At 50.1% G+C, this 20,692-nt stretch overlaps 2 protein-coding genes across 2 annotated transcripts; one reads left to right on the top strand and one right to left on the bottom strand.

Annotated features, from left to right (window-relative positions):
* The first annotated feature begins 1,791 nt into the window (after positions 1 to 1,791).
* On the top strand, positions 1,792 to 3,346 carry SERF2 (small EDRK-rich factor 2). Its single transcript, XM_053364259.1, has 3 exons — positions 1,792 to 1,916; positions 2,163 to 2,265; positions 3,064 to 3,346. The coding sequence occupies exons 1-3, from the start codon at positions 1,910 to 1,912 to the stop codon at positions 3,140 to 3,142; spliced, it is 189 nt and encodes a 62-aa protein (XP_053220234.1). The 5' UTR covers positions 1,792 to 1,909; the 3' UTR covers positions 3,143 to 3,346.
* Positions 3,347 to 6,761: 3,415 nt separating this feature from the next.
* On the bottom strand, positions 6,762 to 20,021 carry SERINC4 (serine incorporator 4). The gene is made up of 12 exons (XM_053364254.1): positions 19,177 to 20,021; positions 14,391 to 14,558; positions 13,643 to 13,821; positions 13,432 to 13,511; positions 10,241 to 10,334; positions 9,898 to 10,109; positions 9,185 to 9,280; positions 8,960 to 9,086; positions 8,449 to 8,521; positions 7,644 to 7,695; positions 7,168 to 7,309; positions 6,762 to 7,051 (listed from the first exon to the last, which is right to left on the bottom strand). The coding sequence occupies exons 1-12, from the start codon at positions 19,276 to 19,278 to the stop codon at positions 6,838 to 6,840; spliced, it is 1,539 nt and encodes a 512-aa protein (XP_053220229.1). The 5' UTR covers positions 19,279 to 20,021; the 3' UTR covers positions 6,762 to 6,837.
* Between the last annotated feature and the right edge of the window lie 671 nt (positions 20,022 to 20,692).

Raw genomic sequence — 20,692 nt, 5'->3', positions numbered from 1 at the left:
GTACTTGCAGTTTCAGTTAGGAACAACATTTCCCACCTCCCTCTAAGAACTCTCAGGAGGACTCTCTTATGGCCTGGTTTTTCAGGGAGGAGCACCTTTAGGTGCTGGGTCACCCCGGTAGTGAGTTCATGCAAGGGATGTAGGCTGCAGAGCAACTCAACTACTCTTTTTTGGGTGCTTGGCCTAAAAGCGTCTAGTCTCTGTTGAAGATGGGACAAAGGAACAGCTTCATCCTCAACAACAGGCATGTCTGGGTGAAACGGAGCCTAGCAGAGGCCCTGGTGCTCAAATGTAGTGGGCAGCCTTCTTTGAAGCAGTCAGGAGTTCCACAGGTGGGCAGTCAAAGAAAGAGCCTTGCCTGCAGGAGGAAGTCTTCCTGGTGTTGCTGCTGAGGGCAAAGAGCTGGCGATGTTCCCTCAAAAGAAGAATGGCTACAGAAACTAATGGAATATGCAGAAATGGTGAAACATCGGAAGAATAAGAAATAAGGATAACAAAGTCTTTAAAGGGGAATGAAAATCTTTTATTGAATATTTACAAACTCATTGTAAACGAATTAAAACATTAGCAGGATTAATGTAAAAATGTGCAGTATTGAAAACATATATAAAATGGATGGAAATAAAATATAAAATAGATTTAGATTCGGGTATGCAGGAAAATAGAGTAAATATAAGGAAGAGAGAAAGAGGGGGTGGAAAGTCAAAATATGATATGTAAAGATGATTCTGTTTGAAATGTTTGTCATAAATGAAAATTCTATATATAGAGAAAGTTGGAGCTGGGGAGTTGGTTCCTGAGGAAGAGAAGGCAGTGCTGCCAGGCAATCCATTTATGGAGCATTGATCCTGATTTGCTCACAGGGAGATTAGACAATGTTGGTTATTTAATGAGGATTACCTTGGTGTGTGTGTGTGAGGAAGGGCAGACAATGGTGAGTCCAAATCTCCTCTGCCGCTGCGCTTCCTGCATAAGGTCTGGGCTTTGAGAGAGGGGTTTTGGTGCACAAGAGCCACCCTGACTTGGCCAATCTGTGATTGAGGCTGCACCCTAACCAGGTACTGAAAACATGTTCCATTCCTTTCCTGCCACCACTGCCCCAGAATAATCCAGGGATAACTCAGTTGCTTAGAGTGTGGCACCTATAATGCCAAGGTTGCAGGTTCGATAAGCTGCATAGTCTTGCATTGCAGAGGGGTTGGACTGATGACCCCCAGGATCCATTCTAGCTCTATGATTTTATGGTAAATAACTTGACTCCTTGCAGAGTGAGCTTACCCTGACCCCTTGACAGAGCAGCAGCTGGGAAGCCCCCCTCTGACCCTCTGCTCCATCCAGGGCTGGCCCAAGACATTTTGGTGCCTGAGGCGAACCGCATAATAGTGCCTTCCCTGCCAAATAAGAAGGGAGTGAATGAAGATCTACATCAGAAACAAGGGCTTTGGGATCTGTTGCCGTCTGAGACAATGGCTTCACTTTGACTCATGATTGAGCCGGTCCTGCCTCCATCCCACGGGGACGGAACCCGCGCCGCACCACCTCTGCTGGGGGAGCTTGGCCGTCGATCTTGCCACCGCTGGCACTTACTCCGTGCCCAGGACTGGAGAGGAGAGGGCGGAGCTCCTACGGGCCCCGCCACTCTTGGCTCCACAGCCATTCGCGGCGCAGGGGAGGGGCTTCAAGACCGCCACGTTGCGCCTGTTGCCCTCCATGATGCCCCGCCTTCATTTCTGGCCGTCCTCCCCTGCAGCCAATCGCTGAATGGTCCGCCTGGTCCAGTAGCCGCCTCTTGGCGCTGGCGGGCTAATAGCCTCCTGGCCTCTGTGCGGATTGGCCAATCAGGCGACGGGGGCGGAGCAGGGCAGGGCTGTGGCCGTAGCTGCCTCGGGGACTCGAGCGAAGCGGAGCCATGACGCGTAAGCGGGACTCCCCACCCCTTCCCGGTCCGGTCTCGCGCCCCCTTATTACCCTCCGGTGGGTGGGGGAGGATATGGGCTGGAAGGTCCCGTTGCCTCCTTGACTTGCTCAGGGCGGGGGGAGTTCCGCCTCTGCCGCCCTTTCCCCCCGCCCATCAAGGCTCGGCGGCCCGCAGTGGCCCCCGGGGCCCCGCCTGACCGGCCCCCGCCGCGCTTACACGTGCACTACCTTTCTCCGCGGTGCAGGGGGCAACCAGCGCGAACTGGCGCGCAGCAAGAACATGAAGAAGAACGCTGACAAGGGCAAGCGCCGCGACGACGGCCTCTCCGCCGCCGCCCGCAAGCAACGGTGAGCGCCGGGCGGAAGGGGAACAAGGTCGGGCTGGGTATTTTTCTAGGCCGGGCCTCGAGCCCGGAGGCGGCGCCTCCTCCTTAGCATAAAAGACCTGGCCGGGACAAGAGCCAGGAACGGTTGGCTGCCTCCCCACCCTTCCTGCTTTTCCTATTTCTTCCGCCGCTGGCGGTGAGCGGTGGGCATCATCCTGTTGTCTGATAGGGACGAGGCTTCTCGTGGCACTAGAAATAGAAGCACCTTAGGGCGGGGTGAGCTTTCCGGGGCTCCTGGCATCCGCTTCCTTGGATGCCCTTCTCAGTCTGCTTGTCTTTAAGGTGTCTCAAGACTCCTCCATGGCATTGCTGTTGAGAGCTGAGGCTGCCAGTCACAGGTGTCGCCAGGATTTTTGTTAGGGGGGAGGCTTTTGTTGGGAGGGAACATCAGATTTATATTGATTTTGGTTGATTTAGGGGGGAAGCTGCCCCCCCCGCGCTACGTCCATGCAGCCAGTGCCTGAGGATCCGCCACTGGCTATGGAGGCTCCACCGAACTGTCCTTGCTGCTGCTCCATCCCTTGCTGTCCTTGCTGCTGCTCTTACTTTCCACTCAAATCCTTAATGTGCCTAGCCTAGCCCCTTGTCAAAGCCCTCAGAGGCCAGAGTGACAGCCCCTTCTCTCAGGCCCAGTGGCGACTGAGGCAGCCCTTGCCCTGTCTTTATTTGCCAGCAGCCCAGCACCTGCCCTCAGGCCCAGGTGCGTCTTCCAGACTCAATGGCCACAGCCTGACTGCCTTGCTTGTTTTTTCCTCCACAGAGATTCAGAAATCATGCAGCAGAAGCAGAAGGCTGCCAAGGAGAAGAAGGAAGAGCCTCAGCAGCAGCAGCCAAAGTAGGCAAGAGCCCTGAGGGGGCCTGCCCAGGTGGTGGCTCCCTTTCCTTTTCCCTCAACCGCTCACACTCCTGCTTATAGCCACAGTGGCATTATGGGGGCCACCAGACCACCTCCTGCTGAGGCTGGAGAAGAAAGGAGGAACCCCAGCCTGGTGGGAGCTGGCAAATGCTAGAATCAAGATACTTCATTAAAGTAGTTTTACCCATTTGTGCTGGCTGGAAAATTACTGCAGGAAATGAGATGGGCCAGGTCAGCAAGTGAGATGGAGCAATTTATCCACTGTGTGCGCCCGTGTGTGTGTGTCTGTGTTTATATGGCTTGCAGCCTTGTACAGTGGTCATGGGCCTATCCCATCACCAACTGCTGGAAGCTGAGATTTGGCACAGCATATGGATGGGGTGCCTATGGGAGACAGTCCTGACTTGTAGTTTCATGGAAGATTTTCTTATGCTGATTTTTTAAAAGGGTTGTCTGCCACCTTTGGGGCATAAACAGCATTTAAACTGACTTAACAATTCATAAAAACATCTAGACGGTCATGATTTAAAACAGGTAGAACATGATCTACTGATAGATCACTGAACGTCTGAAGTAGATCACTGGTAGATCACTGCCCCCCCCAAGAAGCTTAACAACTTTGGCTCCCCTAAAAAAAAATCTCAACTTTTGTGCCCTGCACTCCTAAAAAACGGGTCTTCCTCCTTTTCCTTCCAAAAAAGCTGAACAACTTTGACCTGAACCCCCCAAAAGGGGGGTAGATTACTGCCAGTTTTTAACTCTGTGAGTAGATCGCAGTCTCGTGGGAGTTGGTCACCCCTGATTTAAAACAACAACAACATGCTTAAAAACAATGTAGAGACCCTACAGCTGTGAGATCAGGCCACGAGCCGATAAGCCATGCAAAGCAGGCAGACTAAGAATGTAAAATTACATAAACACAGCCTTTACCCTAAAGCCCAAGAAACAGGAGAGACTTTGCCTGGTGCCTCCTCACCACACCTTTGAAAAGAAAATAGTAGAGCTGGAAAGGTTCAGAAAGAGCAATCAAAACAATCCAGTGGTTACAGCAAATCCCTTAAGAGGCAAGGTTGCAATATTTGGGGCATTTCAGAGATAAGCTTTTCTCCTTTTCTGTCATAATGCTAGAAGCCATCTGGGGCAAGCCAAGGAAGTTACTCTTCAGGACAGGTTCAGACAAAGGTCAGTGACCAGCTCATACCAGGACTCCCATAAAAACCCAGGGTTGCCTCTTTGGGTCAGGGGTCCAGTCCAGCACCCTATGCCCAGAGAGATGTCTGTGTAAGCTCAGATGCAGGCAGGGTGTGACTGGTCATCTCTCCTGTATCCCTTCTTGCCTTTTACAGCCCTCTTGCTTAGCAATGCTGGCATCCTGTGGTTTAAAGTTGATCTCCTCTAGGCTGTAAACCAACTTTTATTTCAGGCTTTATGTTGGTGGCTTTAAATTACCTCCAATGAAGTGACGTCACTTTTTTGAACTGGCTTTCTTACAGCAAAGCCTTCCTCCATAAAAGATGAAGAATCCTCCCTTTTAAAATTAAATAGAGCTGAGTTAGACTTCCTGGCCATATTTTGAATAGTTGCTCTTCCCACTCAGTTTGGTGCGGTGCCTGCCTTGCTCCATTGCCAGGGCACCAATTAAGTTAAAATCATGACTGACTGTACCCAGGCCTGGTCACCTGTAGCTGCTTTCTCTGGCTCTCCCTTTCTGTGGCCAGCCTCCTTCCAGGAGTTGCACAGACCCTGATTATCTCTGGGGGAGAGGGAGGTCACCCTTGCGTCTGGTCATCAGGAGAGGCCTGATCTCAGACCTGCTGCATCCCACAGGCACAGGAGTACCTTGCATACTGGGTTTCACAGTGCCCTCCCCAACTGGCCTTGCATCACCTGTTTGCTTGACAAGGAATGGAAGGGGCTCAGGCTGGTTTCATCCCACAGAACTGGATCTTGCCCATCCAGTGGCTCCCAAAATGTGGACTCTGCCTCAGAGGCAATGGACCTTGAAGAAGAACCTGGGCAGAGGGCTGGGATTACCATGACTGCAGGGTTCATAGTTTCCCCACGGAGAGACTATGCTCTGTTGGCTCTTGTCAGGTTGCCACAGCCTGTCCCAAATGCTGGCCTGGATGAGTCTGTCCTTTGATTCTCCTCCTATTGCAGCTGACCCAAACCAGGCAGGATGCCCCAGATTTGCAAGGCAGAGCATTCCCCATCCACACCTAGGGAGGATGTTCTAACCCCTCTTCACCTGCCCTGGGTGAGATACTCTAAACAAAAGTTCCTCTCCCAGGGAAATAACCCAAGATCTCCCAACTGTCAGCAACTTGCGCAGCCTCAGTTGAGGCAGTGCCACCCACACCCACAGTATGTTTGGCCATAGGAGGTCTCCCTGCAGTGCTTTGGGATAAAGAGGATGGGGGGAATTTTGGCATAAAGAGTGGCACTAGCCTCTTCTGCTGAGGTGCTCTTCCCCATTCCTCCCCTGCCCCTGAGGAGCAAAGAGAAACCAAAGTTCCAATTCAAGAGTTCTCTGGCTGTGGGACATCCCAGGTGATGCTTTGTAGGAACATTTGCAGGAAGGGCCGACATGGGCTTTGCAGGCACCAGAAGGTCCAGGTTCAGTCGCTGATGGCCTCTCCAGGTACAACTGGGAATAGGAACCACAGGTGGAGCCAGCAGAGAGAGAAGGCTGTTCCAATGCTGGGCTTGCTCCATCATTTTCTCAGCTGAGTCTTGCAAGCCCAGCCTCTACTATCCTCCCACCCCCGACACTAAAAGGTCCTGCCTAACAACAACCACCCTGCCAAGTTGGCGCATTAGCCTCAGCTACAGTGCTGTGAGTTCTAAGGCTGGGCAATTCATACAGAAGGAAAGAAGTAGTGGTGGGGGAAGCAGGTCCACGAGCAGCCATTAGGATTCAGGAGAGCAGGATGGGCCCCTGAATCTATCAATGCACCCAGCAGCATCACAGTTGAACAAGATTTTATTGGCAGAGCAAATACAACGTCCACAATGAGCACCAGCCCTTTGGGTCTGTCTCTCCTTGTTAATCAGCACCGCGACAGGACCCTCTTCCCCACATTTGGCAGGAACATCCTTCCACCACCTGTACACATGGGAAGAGGTGCCACAGCAGGAGTCCCCCTCACACACACCCCACTACAGGTCAGATGTTGCTCACTGTCAAGACCTTGCAGTGTCTGATAATGGCTGAGAACTGGGGAGAGGCGCTGTGTTCCTGTGTCTGATTCTTTGTGTGCACCTTCCTCCTTCCTCTCTCTGGAGTTCTCTGGTCCATATTAGTGGGACTTCGCCACTTGGAGCTCTGCCTCGTATTTTGTCCAGCCTTGCAACCAACACTGGGGGACAATCAGCACCACCCTTATCCTCTCCTTCCATTAAAGCACCTGCCTCCTCTGAGCCCCCACTCTGCTGGCTCGTTCACATTAAAGGTACCCGCTGGGGCAAGGCATGCTGTGGCCAGCACTGGGACGTGGCATCGTGGGCGGCCTTCACATGCAGCACCCAGTGGCAGGCAGTCATCGGACCAGGCCTGGTCTCTTGGCACCAGGTGGGTCTCTTGGCACCGGCCTTTGGTGATCGTGGCAGGCGGCTGAGCCCACGGCAGGCTGTGGCAAAAGAGCCTCCAGGCCCTTTTGGCAGTGGCGGCAGCAGCAGCTACGTAGCAACACTGATGCGGTGAAGGTTGCGCCGCTGACGCCGCAAGACACGCAGGGGGGTGTTGTTGCGTTGGCGCGAGCCTGGGAGGCAGAGTGGGCCCAGCAGAAGCCAGAGGTAGAGGAGGACACAGGCCCAGCCAGAAGAGACCTTAACCCAGAAGGTGGACCAGCTGCCATGAGTGAAGGTGGTCTCTAGCACCGCATTTTCATAACTGCAAGGAGAGCAGAGACAGGTCACATTGCAAGCTCCAAAGCTGCCCCCCCCCACTTTTGCCACTCTAGTTGCCACTCCCCTTGTTCCTACCAGAACCAGGCACCTTGTTCCTACCTGAACCAGTTGGTGAGAGTCATCATGACGTACAGTGAGGCCAGGAAGAAGACAAAGTGGAAGGTGGAGTAGCTGTAGACAACAGGGTCGCCGTGCACAATCTGCTGCTCCACTGGGGACCCTTCCTGCTCACCTCTCTGCCCTAGGCCAGGGGTGAAAAAGGGCCCTCCTGCTCACACAGCTCAGGGATCCAAAGCCCTGCTCTGCACCAATAGCAGTGTCTGGTTGAATGACCAGCTATCCTGACTCTTATGGGGTGTCCCATTGTTGGGGAGTCCTGTACACATCCCCTGTCCCTTATTTGAGCATCTGGGGGAAAGATTCAGGAGAGCATAAGATAAGGAGTGTCCCCAAAGATTGCTCCTTCTGCTATGCATACCTAAGATACCTGCCTTGCACCCCAACAGTGGATGGGGTTGGGGGGCACTGGAAGGCCCAAGTGGCTTATGATACTGCTGGGGCTCCATTGCACTCACCTGCTACCTCCTCTTCCATCTTATCAGGGCAACAGAAGAAACAGGATGCCTTCTGCAAAGAGAACAGGATGGGTCATCCACCGCTCATGCAACCTCTTGCCACCTGGCTGTGGTTTCTCTGGCTGCCCCTTAGCTCACAATGGAAACACAGCTGGCAACTGCCAGGGTGACACCCTCACCCAACCCTTAAGTCACGATGGTGGTCATAGGGGACCCCTGGCTCTTCAGCTCCCATCAGCCTCAGCCTGTCTGGCCCCAGGGGGTTGGGGATGGGGAGAAGAGAATGGGAGTTGCAGTCCAGCAACATCTGGAAGGCCAGAGGCTCTCCATCCCCATCCTGAGGGTGGTCTGTGGAGTCCTGACTTCCCAGGAAACAAAGAGGGAGCCTAGTATCAGTTACAGAGGGTGCTGGCTTTTCCCCTCTAGCTGAAAAAGGGGGAATCCTACCCTGGTTGTATTTGGAAGTGGTAACCAGGCTAGGATTGGGCCCACCCCTGCCAGTGTTTTGCGGGGGAAATCCATGAGATATACATTGTGGGAACAAAGCAGATTGTGCATTTGGACATTAGAACACAGGCCTCAGACACTGAGACATTCATTTTATTGCCTGCTTTTCTGCCCAAACACATACAATGGTTGCAACTTGAAATGCTAAATAACAAATAAATGATAAAAGAGCAGAGAATCCTCTTGGGCAATGGAGAATCGTTTCAGGAGCTGGAGGTTAGGGGGGAAAGCATTGAAGATCAGCAGCTGCCTCTCAAGAGGGTTTCTGCCCCACACTGGACCCTTTCCTGGAACCCACCTTAAACTCAAAGCTGTAGATCCTGACCATCCACAGAGGTCCAAACAGCTCAGCGAGCATTGATGCTTCATTGCTGCAGGAGGAGAAGGACAAGGATGAGCAAATCAGCAGGAGAAGCCCTTCCCGAGCACAGACCATCCTCTCCCCAGCCATTGTAGACAAGCTGACCACAGGATGGGATGGACAGCCTGTCCTGTTTCTCTGACACAGAATCCATCCCAGTATGCCAGGAGTCCAGCAGGCGGGCTCTGCTCCTCCCTGTCAGGGCTGCCCCAAATTGCTTTGAGGAAAGAATCACTTGGTGGGCAGCCTGAGGGCATTACCCCAGAAGTCCAATGTGACCGGGGTGCAACTTGTCTGCATTCTCCACCAGTCTATTATCTTTTAACAGGAATGGGTGGCAGTGCAGTTCCCTTATTCCCAGACCCCTCCTCTGGCCCACTCTGGCAAGCTGGGGTCAATCCTTGGCTTGGGATCTGAGACCTCTGGGAGCACATAGGCAGGTACCCACCAGGCAAAGAGGACGCAGGCGTACATGACCCCAGCCCCCAGGATAGCCACCGTTGTGTCCTCAGTCTGCATCCCATCCTTGCTCACACTGGGGAAGCAGATGGTGAGATTCTGCCCCTTGTACTGCACTGTGGGAGAGGAGGAGGAAAATGCCATTAGCTGATTGAGGGCCTGCCTCACCCCCATGGATCTCCCCAGAAGGCAAAGGCTCAGAGCTGACACAGACCTTTCTCTGGTGGCCGGCTGGACAGGGCGGAGAAGGTCAGGTACATGACGTAGCAGCAGATGATGGAGGCCTGTAAGGGGCTGGAGCTTGGCTGTCCTGGGAGCAGACAGGTGCAAGGGAAATAAAGGGTTATCAGTGTCCTCAAAAAACATCCCAACAATAAAGAGTGAAAATGCAGTCTGTGTCTATTGGCCCAGAGTCATTGGTCTACTTGTGTGTACATGATTCCTGATGCTCCCTCACTGCCAGAAGCTATAGTTAGGGTGTGCTTTAGGAGGCAGAGTATATAAGCCTCCTCTTGACCCTTCCAGTTGCTGGAAACATCACAGGCCTCTGGCTCTCTGATCCCCTTCCTTGCTGAGCTCCCTGTGACAGGGTCCAGGGACTGTCTCATGACCTTGTTTCTGAATCACCTTTGGCACCTGGACCTATTCTTCCTTGTTGTGTACCTAGAAGCCTAGTCTCTTAGGTGAGTATTTGATAAAATTATTTACCCTCCTAGCACCCACCCCTCTAAGGAAACCACCTAGAACTCAACATCCTTGGGAGAGGAACTTCCAGGGAGAAGAGGGCACTGGTTCAGTGCTTCTTGTTTGGGCAATTAAGTCCTGAGAGTGCTCTATGCTTTGCTTGTTGCAGGCCACAGAAGGCTGTGAGCCCCTGCCCCTCCAATACCACCCTGTGCTGTAAAATCCACACATGCCATTACTCACGCAGGCGGACGCAGGGAGTGATGGAGATGAAGGACATGAGGAGGCACAGGGCACCGTTGAAGGCCAGCAGTCCCTTGTTGAGGAAACAGCCGCCTGGGTGGGTGTAGAATTTGTACAGGAAAGTGTAAGCAGTGGAGGCTATGGTGTAGAAGCCCAGTGTGGCCAGGAAGATAGCCAGGTACCAGCGCTTGTTCGTGGAGGCGCCTGTCAGCCTGTGAGAGAACGAGGGAAAAGCTTGTTCGGAGCACCGACCTGAGGCCAGCTCCCTCCCTTCTCCGGCCCCCTTGTGGGCACTTGGTCCAGGAAGGTGTCCCAACCCATTCCATCCAGAAGGCAGACTCACCAGTTCTTGTTCCAGGTGTGGGCAAAGGCTGTGATCAGCACCAGCTGGACCAGGATGAAGGCAAAGCCTCCGCAGACACCAACCAAGTGCCAGGCTGCAAGGGCCAAAGGAAGACAGAAATGTGGGCGGTGGTCAGGGGGACCAAAGAAGCCAAGTGCCACCTCTGGCTGTCCTGCCAGGCTCTTTCCCCTCAGGAAAGCCAGCTCAGCTCTGGCCAGGAAAGGCAGGGAAGAGGCTCTTCTGGCTTAGATCCCTCAAAGAGAAGCCTTTTTTGGCTGAGAAGCAGGATGATGGGAACAAGAGCCTGCTCAATCAGGCCAATGAGGGCCCATCTCATGGTGGCCAACAACATGCCTCAATGGGAAACCAGCAAGCAGGATTTGAGCACATGAGCTCCCTTTCCTTCTGTGCTTTCCAGGAACTGGTATTCAGAAGCACAGCTGCCTCCATGAATTTGTCTAATCTTTTAAAGCAATCTTTCAAAGCTGGTGGCCATCACCGCCTCCTATGGGTCTCCTCAGAGGATTATCAGTAAGGAAGTAAGCCCCGCCAGAGGGAGGGATGCTGATTCTGACAGAAACAGAAAAGGATGAGGGAATGGCTCCTTTTGCCTGTTCAGAAGTCTGTCAAGCAAAAAGGATCCATATATGTTCCCCTTGTTGTTTTCAAGTCTGCAGATGACAATGAACGATAAGTGTTTCTGCTAAACATGATTAGAAGGGACCGTTTGATTCAAGGTATAAAGGTCGGAGCTAAACAATAAAAATTGAAAGCTTTTGCAGATGACTTAGTATTGACATTACAGGAGCCAGAATCTAGTACCAAAAGAGTATTAGAAATGATTGAAGAATTTGGTCATGTGGCAGGGTTTAAGCTGAATAAATCAAAAACTAAAGTTCTTGAGAAAAATTTAACACCAATTGAGAAGGAGAGGTTTCAGAATGAGACAGGCTTAACATTGGTTAAGAAAGTGAAATACCTGGGGATTAATATGACAGCTAAAAATGGGAATTTATTTAAGGACAACTATGAAAAATGCTGGTCAGAAGTGAAAAAGGACCTAGAAATATGGTCAAATTTGAAGCTTTCCTTGTTGGGTTGAATTGCGGCTATAAAGATGAATGTATTGCCAAGAATGTTATTTTTGTTTCAATCACTGCAAGTTTTGGACAAAATGGACTGTTTCAAGAAGTGGCAGAGAGACATTTCTAGATTTGTCTGGCAGGGCAAGAAGCCCAGAATAAAATTTAAAATATTAACTGATGCAAAGGAAAGAGGTGGATTTGCCCTGCCAGACCTTAAACTTTATTATGAATCAGCAGCATTTTGCTGGTTGAAAGAGTGGCTGCTTCTGGAGAACACAGACATTTTGGATTTAGAAGGTTTTAATAATGTGTTTGGGTGGCATGCATATTTGTGGTACGACAAGGTTAAAGCACATAAGGCATTTAAAAACCATATTGTCAGGAAAGCATTGTTTAATGTCTGGATAAGATACAAAGACTTACTTGAAAATAAAACCCCAAGGTGGTTGTCACCGATGGAGGCTAAGGCTCAGAAAAAACTCAATATGGAGGCCAAATGGCCGAAATATTGGGAAATTTTGGAGCAAGAAGGAGACAAATTGAAATTGCAGAGTTTTGAGAAATTGAAAGATAAAGTGCGAGACTGGCTTCATTATTATCAAATAAGAGAGGTATATAATTTGGACAAAAAAATTGGCTTCCAGGTGGAAAAATCAAAGTTGGAAACAGAACTGTTAGAACCCAAAACTAAGATACTTTCAAGAATGTATAACTTGCTGTTAAAATGGAACACTCAGGATGAAACGGTTAAATCTGCTATGATTAAATGGGCACAGGACTTTGGACATAACATTATGTTTGCTGACTGGGAACAGTTGTGGACCACAGGTATGAAATTTACGGCATGCAATGCCTTAAGAGAGAATATTATGAAAATGATTTACAGGTGGTACCTGACACCAGTCAAGCTTGCAAAAATCTATCATTTGCCCGATAATAAATGCTGGAAATGTAAAGAAACTGAAGGTACATTCTTTCACCTTTGGTGGACGTGCCCAAAGATTAAGGCTTTCTGGGAGATGATCTAGAATGAAATGAAAAAGGTATTTAAATATACCTTCCTGAAGAAACCAGAGGCCTTTCTCTTGGGCATAGTCGGCCAATTGGTGCCAAAGAAGGATAGAACTTTCTTTATGTATGCAACAACAGCAGCAAGAATACTGATTGCAAAGTATTGGAAGACACAAGATTTACCCACACTGGAAGAGTGGCAGACGAAGGTGATCGAGTATATGGAATTGGCAGAAATGACTGGCAGAATCCGAGACCAGGGAGAAGAGTTGGTGGAAGAAGACTGGAAGAAATTTAAAGACTATTTGCAGAAATACTGTAAAATTAATGAATGTTAAAATGATGTTGGATTGAAAATAAGTGGTATTGGTATTAAGATTAACAAGAATATGCAAATATGGATTGATAATGAATGAAAATATATAGTTATAATAGGTTAAGATATAGAGTAAAGATGGTTGAAAGAGGGTAAGGATTTGCTGAAATGTCTTTGGGAATGGGAATACAAAAAGGGGAGGGGAGAGGAGGTCAAGGAAACAAGTAAATGAGTCCAAAGATATTGAAAAATGGATATTTTTTCTTTTTAAATTTCTTTTTTAACTGCATGTTTTTTTTGCATTTTGTACCCTTTTTATTCTTTTTTCTATGTGTGTTTTTTCTTAGTTCGTTAACTGTTGTTATAATTTTAGTTTGTTAATTGTTATAATTTTTTCTATTTTGTAAACTTACGTTTTTTATTTTGTAAAATTTGAATAAATATCTTTTTTTAAAAAAGATAAGTGTTTCTTTCTTTCCTTACATTCTTTTGATATTTCTTTTACCTTGAAATGTATGTAAGTTACCCAAACAGTTATTCACATTACATAATTTTAACCTACATCAAACAGCAGGCAGCAAGACAAATTATGTCGTATTTGGTGGAAACTGAACTGCAGCAGAATGGAAACGAGGCTGGTGAAGAAGGGAAATGACTGCCTTCCTCCATTCCTACCTGGAGGGCTGTCCCTACAGTGATGAGGGGTGGGGCTCTTGGCAAGAGCAAGTTGCAGAGCCACCAGCCTGCAGCCAAGTGGGCTGCTCTTCTATTCTCCTTACCTCGGAGGAAGCGCTGGTCTTGGATGAAGAAGGCGGCTGCGCAGAGCCCCACAAGGATGAGGAGCTTCAGGAACCAGAACCTGCAACAGACCCCAAAGAGGCAGTGAATAACCAGGGTGGCCCCTGGATGGACGGGCTGTGGCTTCCTCTGCCTGTTCCTCCGTAACAGCCCAGGGGCTGCCAGGTCTGTCAGGACCTCCCTTTTCCTCACCCATTGTGCAAGAGGGCACGGACGTTGCTGCTGGACTTGATGTTGACCAAGAAGGCTGCCTGGCCCAGGTAGAAGCAGGCGGTGCCAAAGCAGACCCTGTAGACGGCTGAGTAGCCCACCAGGATGTCGCAGTCACTGCCCCCAGGAAGATGTTCACACAGCACTGCATAGAAAGGCACCTGTGGGAGGAAGGGAGAGAGACCCGGGGTGGGGGGAAGCATTGCCAGAACTTCCACCCTGGAACCCTTGATTGATTGATTGATTGATTGCATTTATATCCCACTTTGTGCCACTCCAAGGAGCTCAAGGCAGCATGCATGGCTATTTCCCATCTCATTTAATCCCCACAAAAACCCTGTGAGGGAAGATAGGCTGAAATGTGGGGAGTGGCCCCCCAAATCACACCCAATGAGCTTCATGGCCAAGTAGGGATTTGAACCCTTGTATTCCTGGTCCGAGTCCAACATGCTAACCACTGTGCCACTATTTAGTGTGGAATTAAAATGTTTGCTTTGCAGTGCCCACCCTCTGCTTTCTTCTCTTTTTAAATAGAACTAGAGTAATAGCATTTTAAAAAGGGAAGCGAATTAATAAGAGGAAGCTGGTCATTCGAGCCCCTCCCTGCCACTTAGAAGAGATTATTTTCTCGGAATAGTGGCCAGTTGTCCTCCCCACCCCCCCTGCCCCAATGAGCCTCCAGGTGCAGGTGGAGGAAGCTCCCAATGGCAGTGGCTTCTCACTCACTCACGTTCTCCTTGATGGCTTCGGCCACAGTGCGGGAGAGCATGAAGCAGCAGCTGGCACAGGCCAGGATGTGGAAGAGCATGTAGAGGAGCCGGGTCCCCGTCGAGACCTTGATGCCGGGGCAGCAGGGGCAGCACAAGGTGCAAGGGGCTGGGCCGCAGCAGCAGCAAATCTGAGTAGGGGAGAGGGAAGTTGAGTGTTACCTAGTTAGGCCCTCTCTACATGCCCAGCAACCCTCTGTCTCCCTACCCACAATGAGCTGGACTCCCTGCCTCTTCCATCTCACTGGACCCTTCACCCCGACCCTCTGCCAGCAGAAAGCAGCTGGGGTCTATTGCCTGCATGGGTGAGGGGCTGGGCAGCCAGATTGTCCTGGGTCAGTCCCTAGGCTTGGTCCACCCACAAGGCTGTCCCTGAGCAGGTCCTTGAGCAGTGAGTGAGGGGCACAGCCTGCAGGAGGCGGGATTAAGGGGATTGGGAAGCTCAGGTGCCATCTGTTGCTGCTGGAGAGGGGCAGGCGTCACATTCAGGGTCCAACGTGCTTCCACCAACCCACCAGTCTCTGGTTCAGCCAGACAAAATATGCAAAACAAGCGACCCAGCTCTTGGGGCCAGCTGTGGGTCAAGAACTGGCAGTGACACAGAATTTCTAAGACGGTGTTTTAGTTCCTAATGGTAATTTCTTTTTGCTGTTCTTTACTGTACTTTAGAGCAGCTCCTCTTATGAAACAGCTATGCAACTGAAGTTAATAAATAAAACAATTCATGCATGGTTTCTCCCTTGTGGGAAAACCAGCCGTGGGTTGCAATGTTTCTGTGCCCTCAGAGGGTTTTGTGCCACCCATCCTGAGACTGTGGAACACACAATAGGTTAGAAAGGGAGGGCACATTCCTGTCACTGAGACGTGCCAGCTGAGCAGTCTGCTATGGAAGTAGCATAATAGGCACCGATCTGTGAGCAGAGATGGGCTTTCCAGGCTGACTCCACAGGCTTCCCTGTAATCTGGAGTTCACGTGTGCCCAGGAGGATTGCTCTGGCACTGTCAATAAGTCCAATTGACAGTGCAATACTTTAAAGGTAAATCTCAGTGAGCATATACAGGAAAATGAGTTTGTATACCAAGCAGGGATACTGAATGGCGCACTTTAAGACCAGGAAGGGCTGTGGCTCAATGGCAGAGCATCTGCTTGGCATGTAGAAGGTTCCAGGTTCAATCTCAAGCAACTTCTCCAGGTATGGCTGGGAAGGCCCCTGAATGAAGACTGGAGAGCTATTGCTGCCAGCCAGTGTAGACAGTGCTGAGCTGGCTAGTCTGATTCAGTAGATGGCTCCTGACACTCCTAAGGCTCATTGTTTTAACTTGCTTGCATTGCCTTATTATCACTCTGCAGGACACCTTTGGATGCTAACAACCTTCTCATTAGCCCACTTTCCAAAGACTCCAAAGCTCCTGCGTCACTGAGTTCTCTGCCTGCTGCTTCCAACCAGTTTTGCAGCTGTTGCATTTCTTATTCTTTCCCTGGGTCTAGCACAGCAACACCTGGATCCCATAAGGCAATGGCCCCAAAGAGGAGCCAGCCAAAGCCACCCACCCACCCCTAGCTCTGCACCTGAGCATCTTGCCCAGCTGACCACCAATAACCCTAGAGAGGGATTAGAGTCACTCCTAATTGATACAGGCACAGCATCCATCCCCTCCTCCCACCTGAGCTGGGCAGAGCCCCTCCCCATGATCTGCAGTTGGGCCAATGAAGTTAGGGGTGCATTGCAAGGTGGGGGACCACCTTTGCTAGTTGGCCACATTTTTGGCCTGCCTCAGGAAGCTCCTTGAACACCTTTCACCCTCCTCGGTCAAGAAGCACACCTGGGAAAGAGTTTGAATAGAATGTGTTCCTCAATCCAGCTGGGATATCACCTCAAGATGGGGAGCTTAATTCTCCATGTGCCCAGAGCCAGGGGCCTGAAACTGCTGCCCATCAGCTTAAGGAGATTTTATGGAGAGGACCCCTCCAGGCACCAACCAGCATCTTAGAGAAACACCCCCTTGGATTCCTGTTACAAGAGAGGCAGGGGACCACACCTAGAGGGAAATTGGTGCTCTGCTTCCTAGAAGCTACTCTACACAAAGAAGGTGCTCATGTTCCATTCCTGAAGAGTTTGGATTTGATATCCCGCTTTATCACTACCTGAAGGAGTCTCAAAGCAGCTAACATTCTCCTTTCCCTTCCTCCCACACAACAAACACTCTGTGAGGTGAGTGGGGCTGAGAGACTTCAAAGAAGTGTGACTGGCCCAAGGTCACCCAGCAGCTGCATGTGGAGGAGCGGAGACGATAACCCAGTTCCCCAGATTGCGAGTCTATCGCTCTTAACCACTACACCACACTGGCTCTCCTGGGCAGCTAACGACCTACAAGAAGCACCCAGGACTGTCTTTGGCCTTGATATTGTGACTGCAAAAGGAATCAAGACAGCCCCTATGAGGAAGGGATAGTAGATACCTGGAAGGGGAGGGTCCAAGGAACATGTCAGAGGAGAAAAGTGTACCAGTTTAGAAAACGGATGGATGAGTGGGTGAATCCTGAGCTTCTAGAGGCAAGAGCTGGCACCAGGTTATGGGGTAGCATCCCTGTGGAGACTCCTTCCAGGCAGGAATTCTTTGTGGAAAACAATGCTGCTCAGGCACGCAAGTTTTCTGCATTGTTTATACAACATCACCGCCATCAAAATCCCAGCCCACATTTTTTAAATTTACATTTAATCCGGATTTCCCCTTCCTCTGGGAAATCCGATAAGTAGAAACAACCTGTTAAACATCCGCTGTCACTGTCTGGTGTAGAAATTTCTTGGCACAGAGTTGTTGTGGGTTTTTTTTTGAGGGGTGGGGAGGGGTAGTTTGTCATGTGTGTGGTGTTGACTGAAGTTTTGGTGGGTGGCCTCTATCACACACATAAACCCTGCATTCGTCAGCTCCTCTCCAGAGCACAAGTTAAGCTATTTTTCGCTCTATAACACGCACCCGACCATAACACGCACGTAGTTTTTAGAGGAGGAAAATCCGTAGGCATGCCACCCGTAGGCATTCCCTCCATAACACGCACAGACATTTCCCCTTACTTTTTAGGAGGAAAAAAGTGAGTGTTATGGTGCAAAAAATACGGTAAGCTATTTTGTTCCAGATACACCAGTAACAGACAGAAGATGTTCATTCCCAGTAATGACTACAATGCTGAAGGTGCATTTGAATTTCAGTGGCCTGATGAGAGGAAGTTGTGATATCAAGTCATTGTGGGGAATTACCTCTTCAGACTGTAATCACAGCACATACACCAGACTTTCTCTTTTAAAAGGTTTAATCTGAATTTCAATGCACAAAACCTCCTCCTTAGAACTTCAGTCTTGGCACCTTTTATTATATGTGGTGGAATTGTAAAAAGATAAAGGAATTCTAGGAGATGATATATAATGAATTTTAATTTTTTTGTAAAACCAATAAAAATTATTTTTTTAAATAAGAGAACTTCAGTCTTTCATTGATGCTGCACTTTGGGGGTGGGGTGGGGGAAGAGACTGCATAGCTGTGCTGTTAATGGTTACAGGGATATATAGATAAGATTAGCCATATTTTAAAAAAATGTTGCCACTTGGCCCCAGCCACACAAAACCAAACAGCAGATCAATATAGCACTTCCCCAAGTATCAAAAAAAGAATCAAGAGATATCGCTCCCCCTTCTGCCAACAGGCCTCCATTTTGTGCCTTGTGGAACACGACAACTAACTGGGCTAGCCAAGTTTGCCCTCTTGCCTTCTTCTCATAGCTGTCAACTTTCAGATTTGAAAATAAGGGATCAGCAGCCTCACCTGTCCCGGGGACAGTCTACGGGATATCTAACAATCCGGGATAGCAGTGGGAAACGGCGCTGGAATAAGGGAATTTCTTGCAAAAAAGGGAATGTTGACAGCTATGCCTCCTTCTGTGCTGCCAGCGATGCAGAGGAGGGGCAAAAAAGCCACCAACTGAATTAATTCTGCCAGGCTCCACCCTCTGATGTGGATGGCAAGCGGGGTAACAGTGAAAATCCATGGTTGAATAAACAAGATGTGTGGAAGGCCACGTGCCAATTGCATGCATCTGAAAACCAGCCCTGCAGGACCCGTTTGCAACAGAAAACCCCTTCTGGAAGTCCCCCTGAGCACTGGGGAACAGTGCTGGGCAGACTGTGTGAACAAGGCAAGAAGGGCGACCCAACCCCCTCCCCCCGGCCACACACGCATCATCCCAAGAACCCTCTGCATGTGTTTTTTTCTACATTCTCGTTGTGAGTCCAATTATCTTTCATTTAGTTGTGTTGATTGTCAAGGCTGAGGCTCACAAGCCTTTATCCTCTGAACCTCCGTGGGAGGCCTGATCCTTCCCTGGTCCTGGATCTGAGGGCAAGGGCCAAGTGAGCTGCTGGGCAAATGGCTAGCTTGCTTTCCCCAATAATGGCCACGGCTAGAGGCTTTCTCACTTGAGGGGAGGTTGCTGGGACTCTGGAACAGCAGAAGGTCCATTGTGGCTCAGTGGCAGAGCACCTGCTTGGCAGAAGGTCCTTGGTTTGATACCCACGGCATCTCCAGGAAAGGCTAGGAATGCCCCCTGTCTGATACCCTGGTGAGGTGCTGCCAGTCAGTGTAGAAGCAGCAGCTCGTGTTCAAGCTGGCATCACCTGTTCTGGCTGTTCCCTCCCTTGGGGGCCTCTTGGGTCAGGCCTTGGCTGACAAGTCTTGAAGCCTCCCCTCTGCTTACCTGGGCCTTGCAGTAGCCTGGCACCATCCCTCCTCCTCTGTTCCCGGTGCCCCCAGCTCCCCAAGGGAACGGCTGGACGTCCTGCCCTCGTCCCCCAGTCATCTGCTCCTGGCTCCGTGGGCCCAGCCCTTTGCTCAGCAGCGCATCCCTGGGACCAGGTGGAGCCTGCTCTCCAGAAAGCGGTTGCAAAGAGAAAGCCAATTAGTTGAGAGGCTGAGATTGGCCAACTGGCAACCCGCTGCCTCCACCTTTGATCCTTGGGACCAGCGATTGGCCTTCCTGGGGTGGGGGGATGGTGCTCCTTTCCCCTCCACTTGCCTTTCTGCCTGATTATGTCAGGAGCCAAATCTGCCTCTTTAACCCTCTTACCCGGCAGAAATAGAGAGCTTAGCCGTTCCGTTGGGTTAGGTGAATCTCAGGCTGTTGTTGCAAGATGGAAGGGACAGGAGCCTTCTCACCTCAGGTCCCCCCAGGGAGCAAAGTAGCAGCCACAGAGGCTCCCTCGCAAGGGCCTTGCCTGGCAAGGGAGCCTCTGTGAACCTGCTCCACGGGCAGGGAGGGTGGCAGGCAGGCAGAGGACTCCACCAGCCTTCAGCCATGCAGGACTACTGGCCTCTTTTGGCTGCCAGAGACTGGGCAGGGCTTCCATCAGGGAACTAAAACTGATCTGGCCATAGCGGCGCACACTTTAGTTGCATCCCTGTGTGGATTACTGTTAACATACTCTGTGTTGGGCTGCCTTTGAAAGTGCCCAGAAACTTCCAACTGGTCCAAAAAGGTGAAGCTAGACCATGGGTAGGCAAACTAAGGCCCAGGGGCCAGATCTGGCCAATCACCTTCTAAATCCGGCCCGCAAATGGTCTGGGAATCAGCCGGTTTTACTTAGTAGAATGTGTCCTTTTATTTAAAATGCAACTCTGGGTTATTTGTGGGGCCTGCCTGGTGTTTTTACATGAGTAGAATGCGTGCTTTTATTTAAAATGCATCTCTGGGTTATTTGTGGAGCATAGGAATTCGTTCATTTCCCCCCAAAAAATATAGTCTGGTCCCCCACAAGGTCTGAGGGACAGTGGACTGGCCCACTGCTGAAAAGGTTTGCTGACCCCTGATAGACTGTTGACTGGGGCAGGTTATAGGAACCATATGACACCCTTGTTGCAAAAGCTCCGCTGGTTACCAGTTTGTTTCCAGGTACAATTCAAAGTGTTGGTTGTGACCAATAAAGCCCTATCTGAAAGACCATATTCTTCCATATAAACCTGCCTGCGCTCCGAGATCTTCAGGGAAGACCCTTCTCTCAGTCCTGCCAACCTCACAGGCATGCTTTGTGGCAACAGAGCCTTCTTGATGGCTGCTCCCATGAACTTCCTAGAGAAGCTAGAATGGCTCCCACCTTGTCCACTGCCAGCAGGTGAAGACTGTTTTATTCCGACAGGCCTTGGGGAACTGACTTGTTTTGTGGGGGTTTTGAAGGAAAGGTCTTTTAATACCACTGTTTATTTTTACTGTTTTTATT

This window comes from Podarcis raffonei, chromosome 14 (assembly GCF_027172205.1).
Source record: "Podarcis raffonei isolate rPodRaf1 chromosome 14, rPodRaf1.pri, whole genome shotgun sequence".
Lineage (NCBI taxonomy): Eukaryota > Metazoa > Chordata > Lepidosauria > Squamata > Lacertidae > Podarcis > Podarcis raffonei.
The sequence above is the reverse complement of the archived record's forward strand: the minus strand, read 5'-3'. Positions and strand labels throughout refer to the sequence as shown.

What these genes read in the sequence shown, in the direction of transcription:
- SERF2 (XM_053364259.1), top strand. An exon ending in GCCGCCGCCCGCAAGCAACG is followed by an intron (nt 2,266 to 3,063) that starts GTGAGCGCCGGG and finishes TTTCCTCCACAG; the next exon opens with AGATTCAGAAATCATGCAGC.
- SERINC4 (XM_053364254.1), bottom strand. Translation starts at nt 19,278, where the DNA reads ATGACTGGGGGACGAGGGCAGGACGTCCAGCCGTTCCCTTGGGGAGCT. An exon ending in AGACCAGCGCTTCCTCCGAG is followed by an intron (nt 10,335 to 13,431) that starts GTAAGGAGAATA and finishes TGGCCCTTGCAG; the next exon opens with CCTGGCACTTGGTTGGTGTC. An exon ending in ACTCTCACCAACTGGTTCAG is followed by an intron (nt 7,052 to 7,167) that starts GTAGGAACAAGG and finishes CTCTCCTTGCAG; the next exon opens with TTATGAAAATGCGGTGCTAG.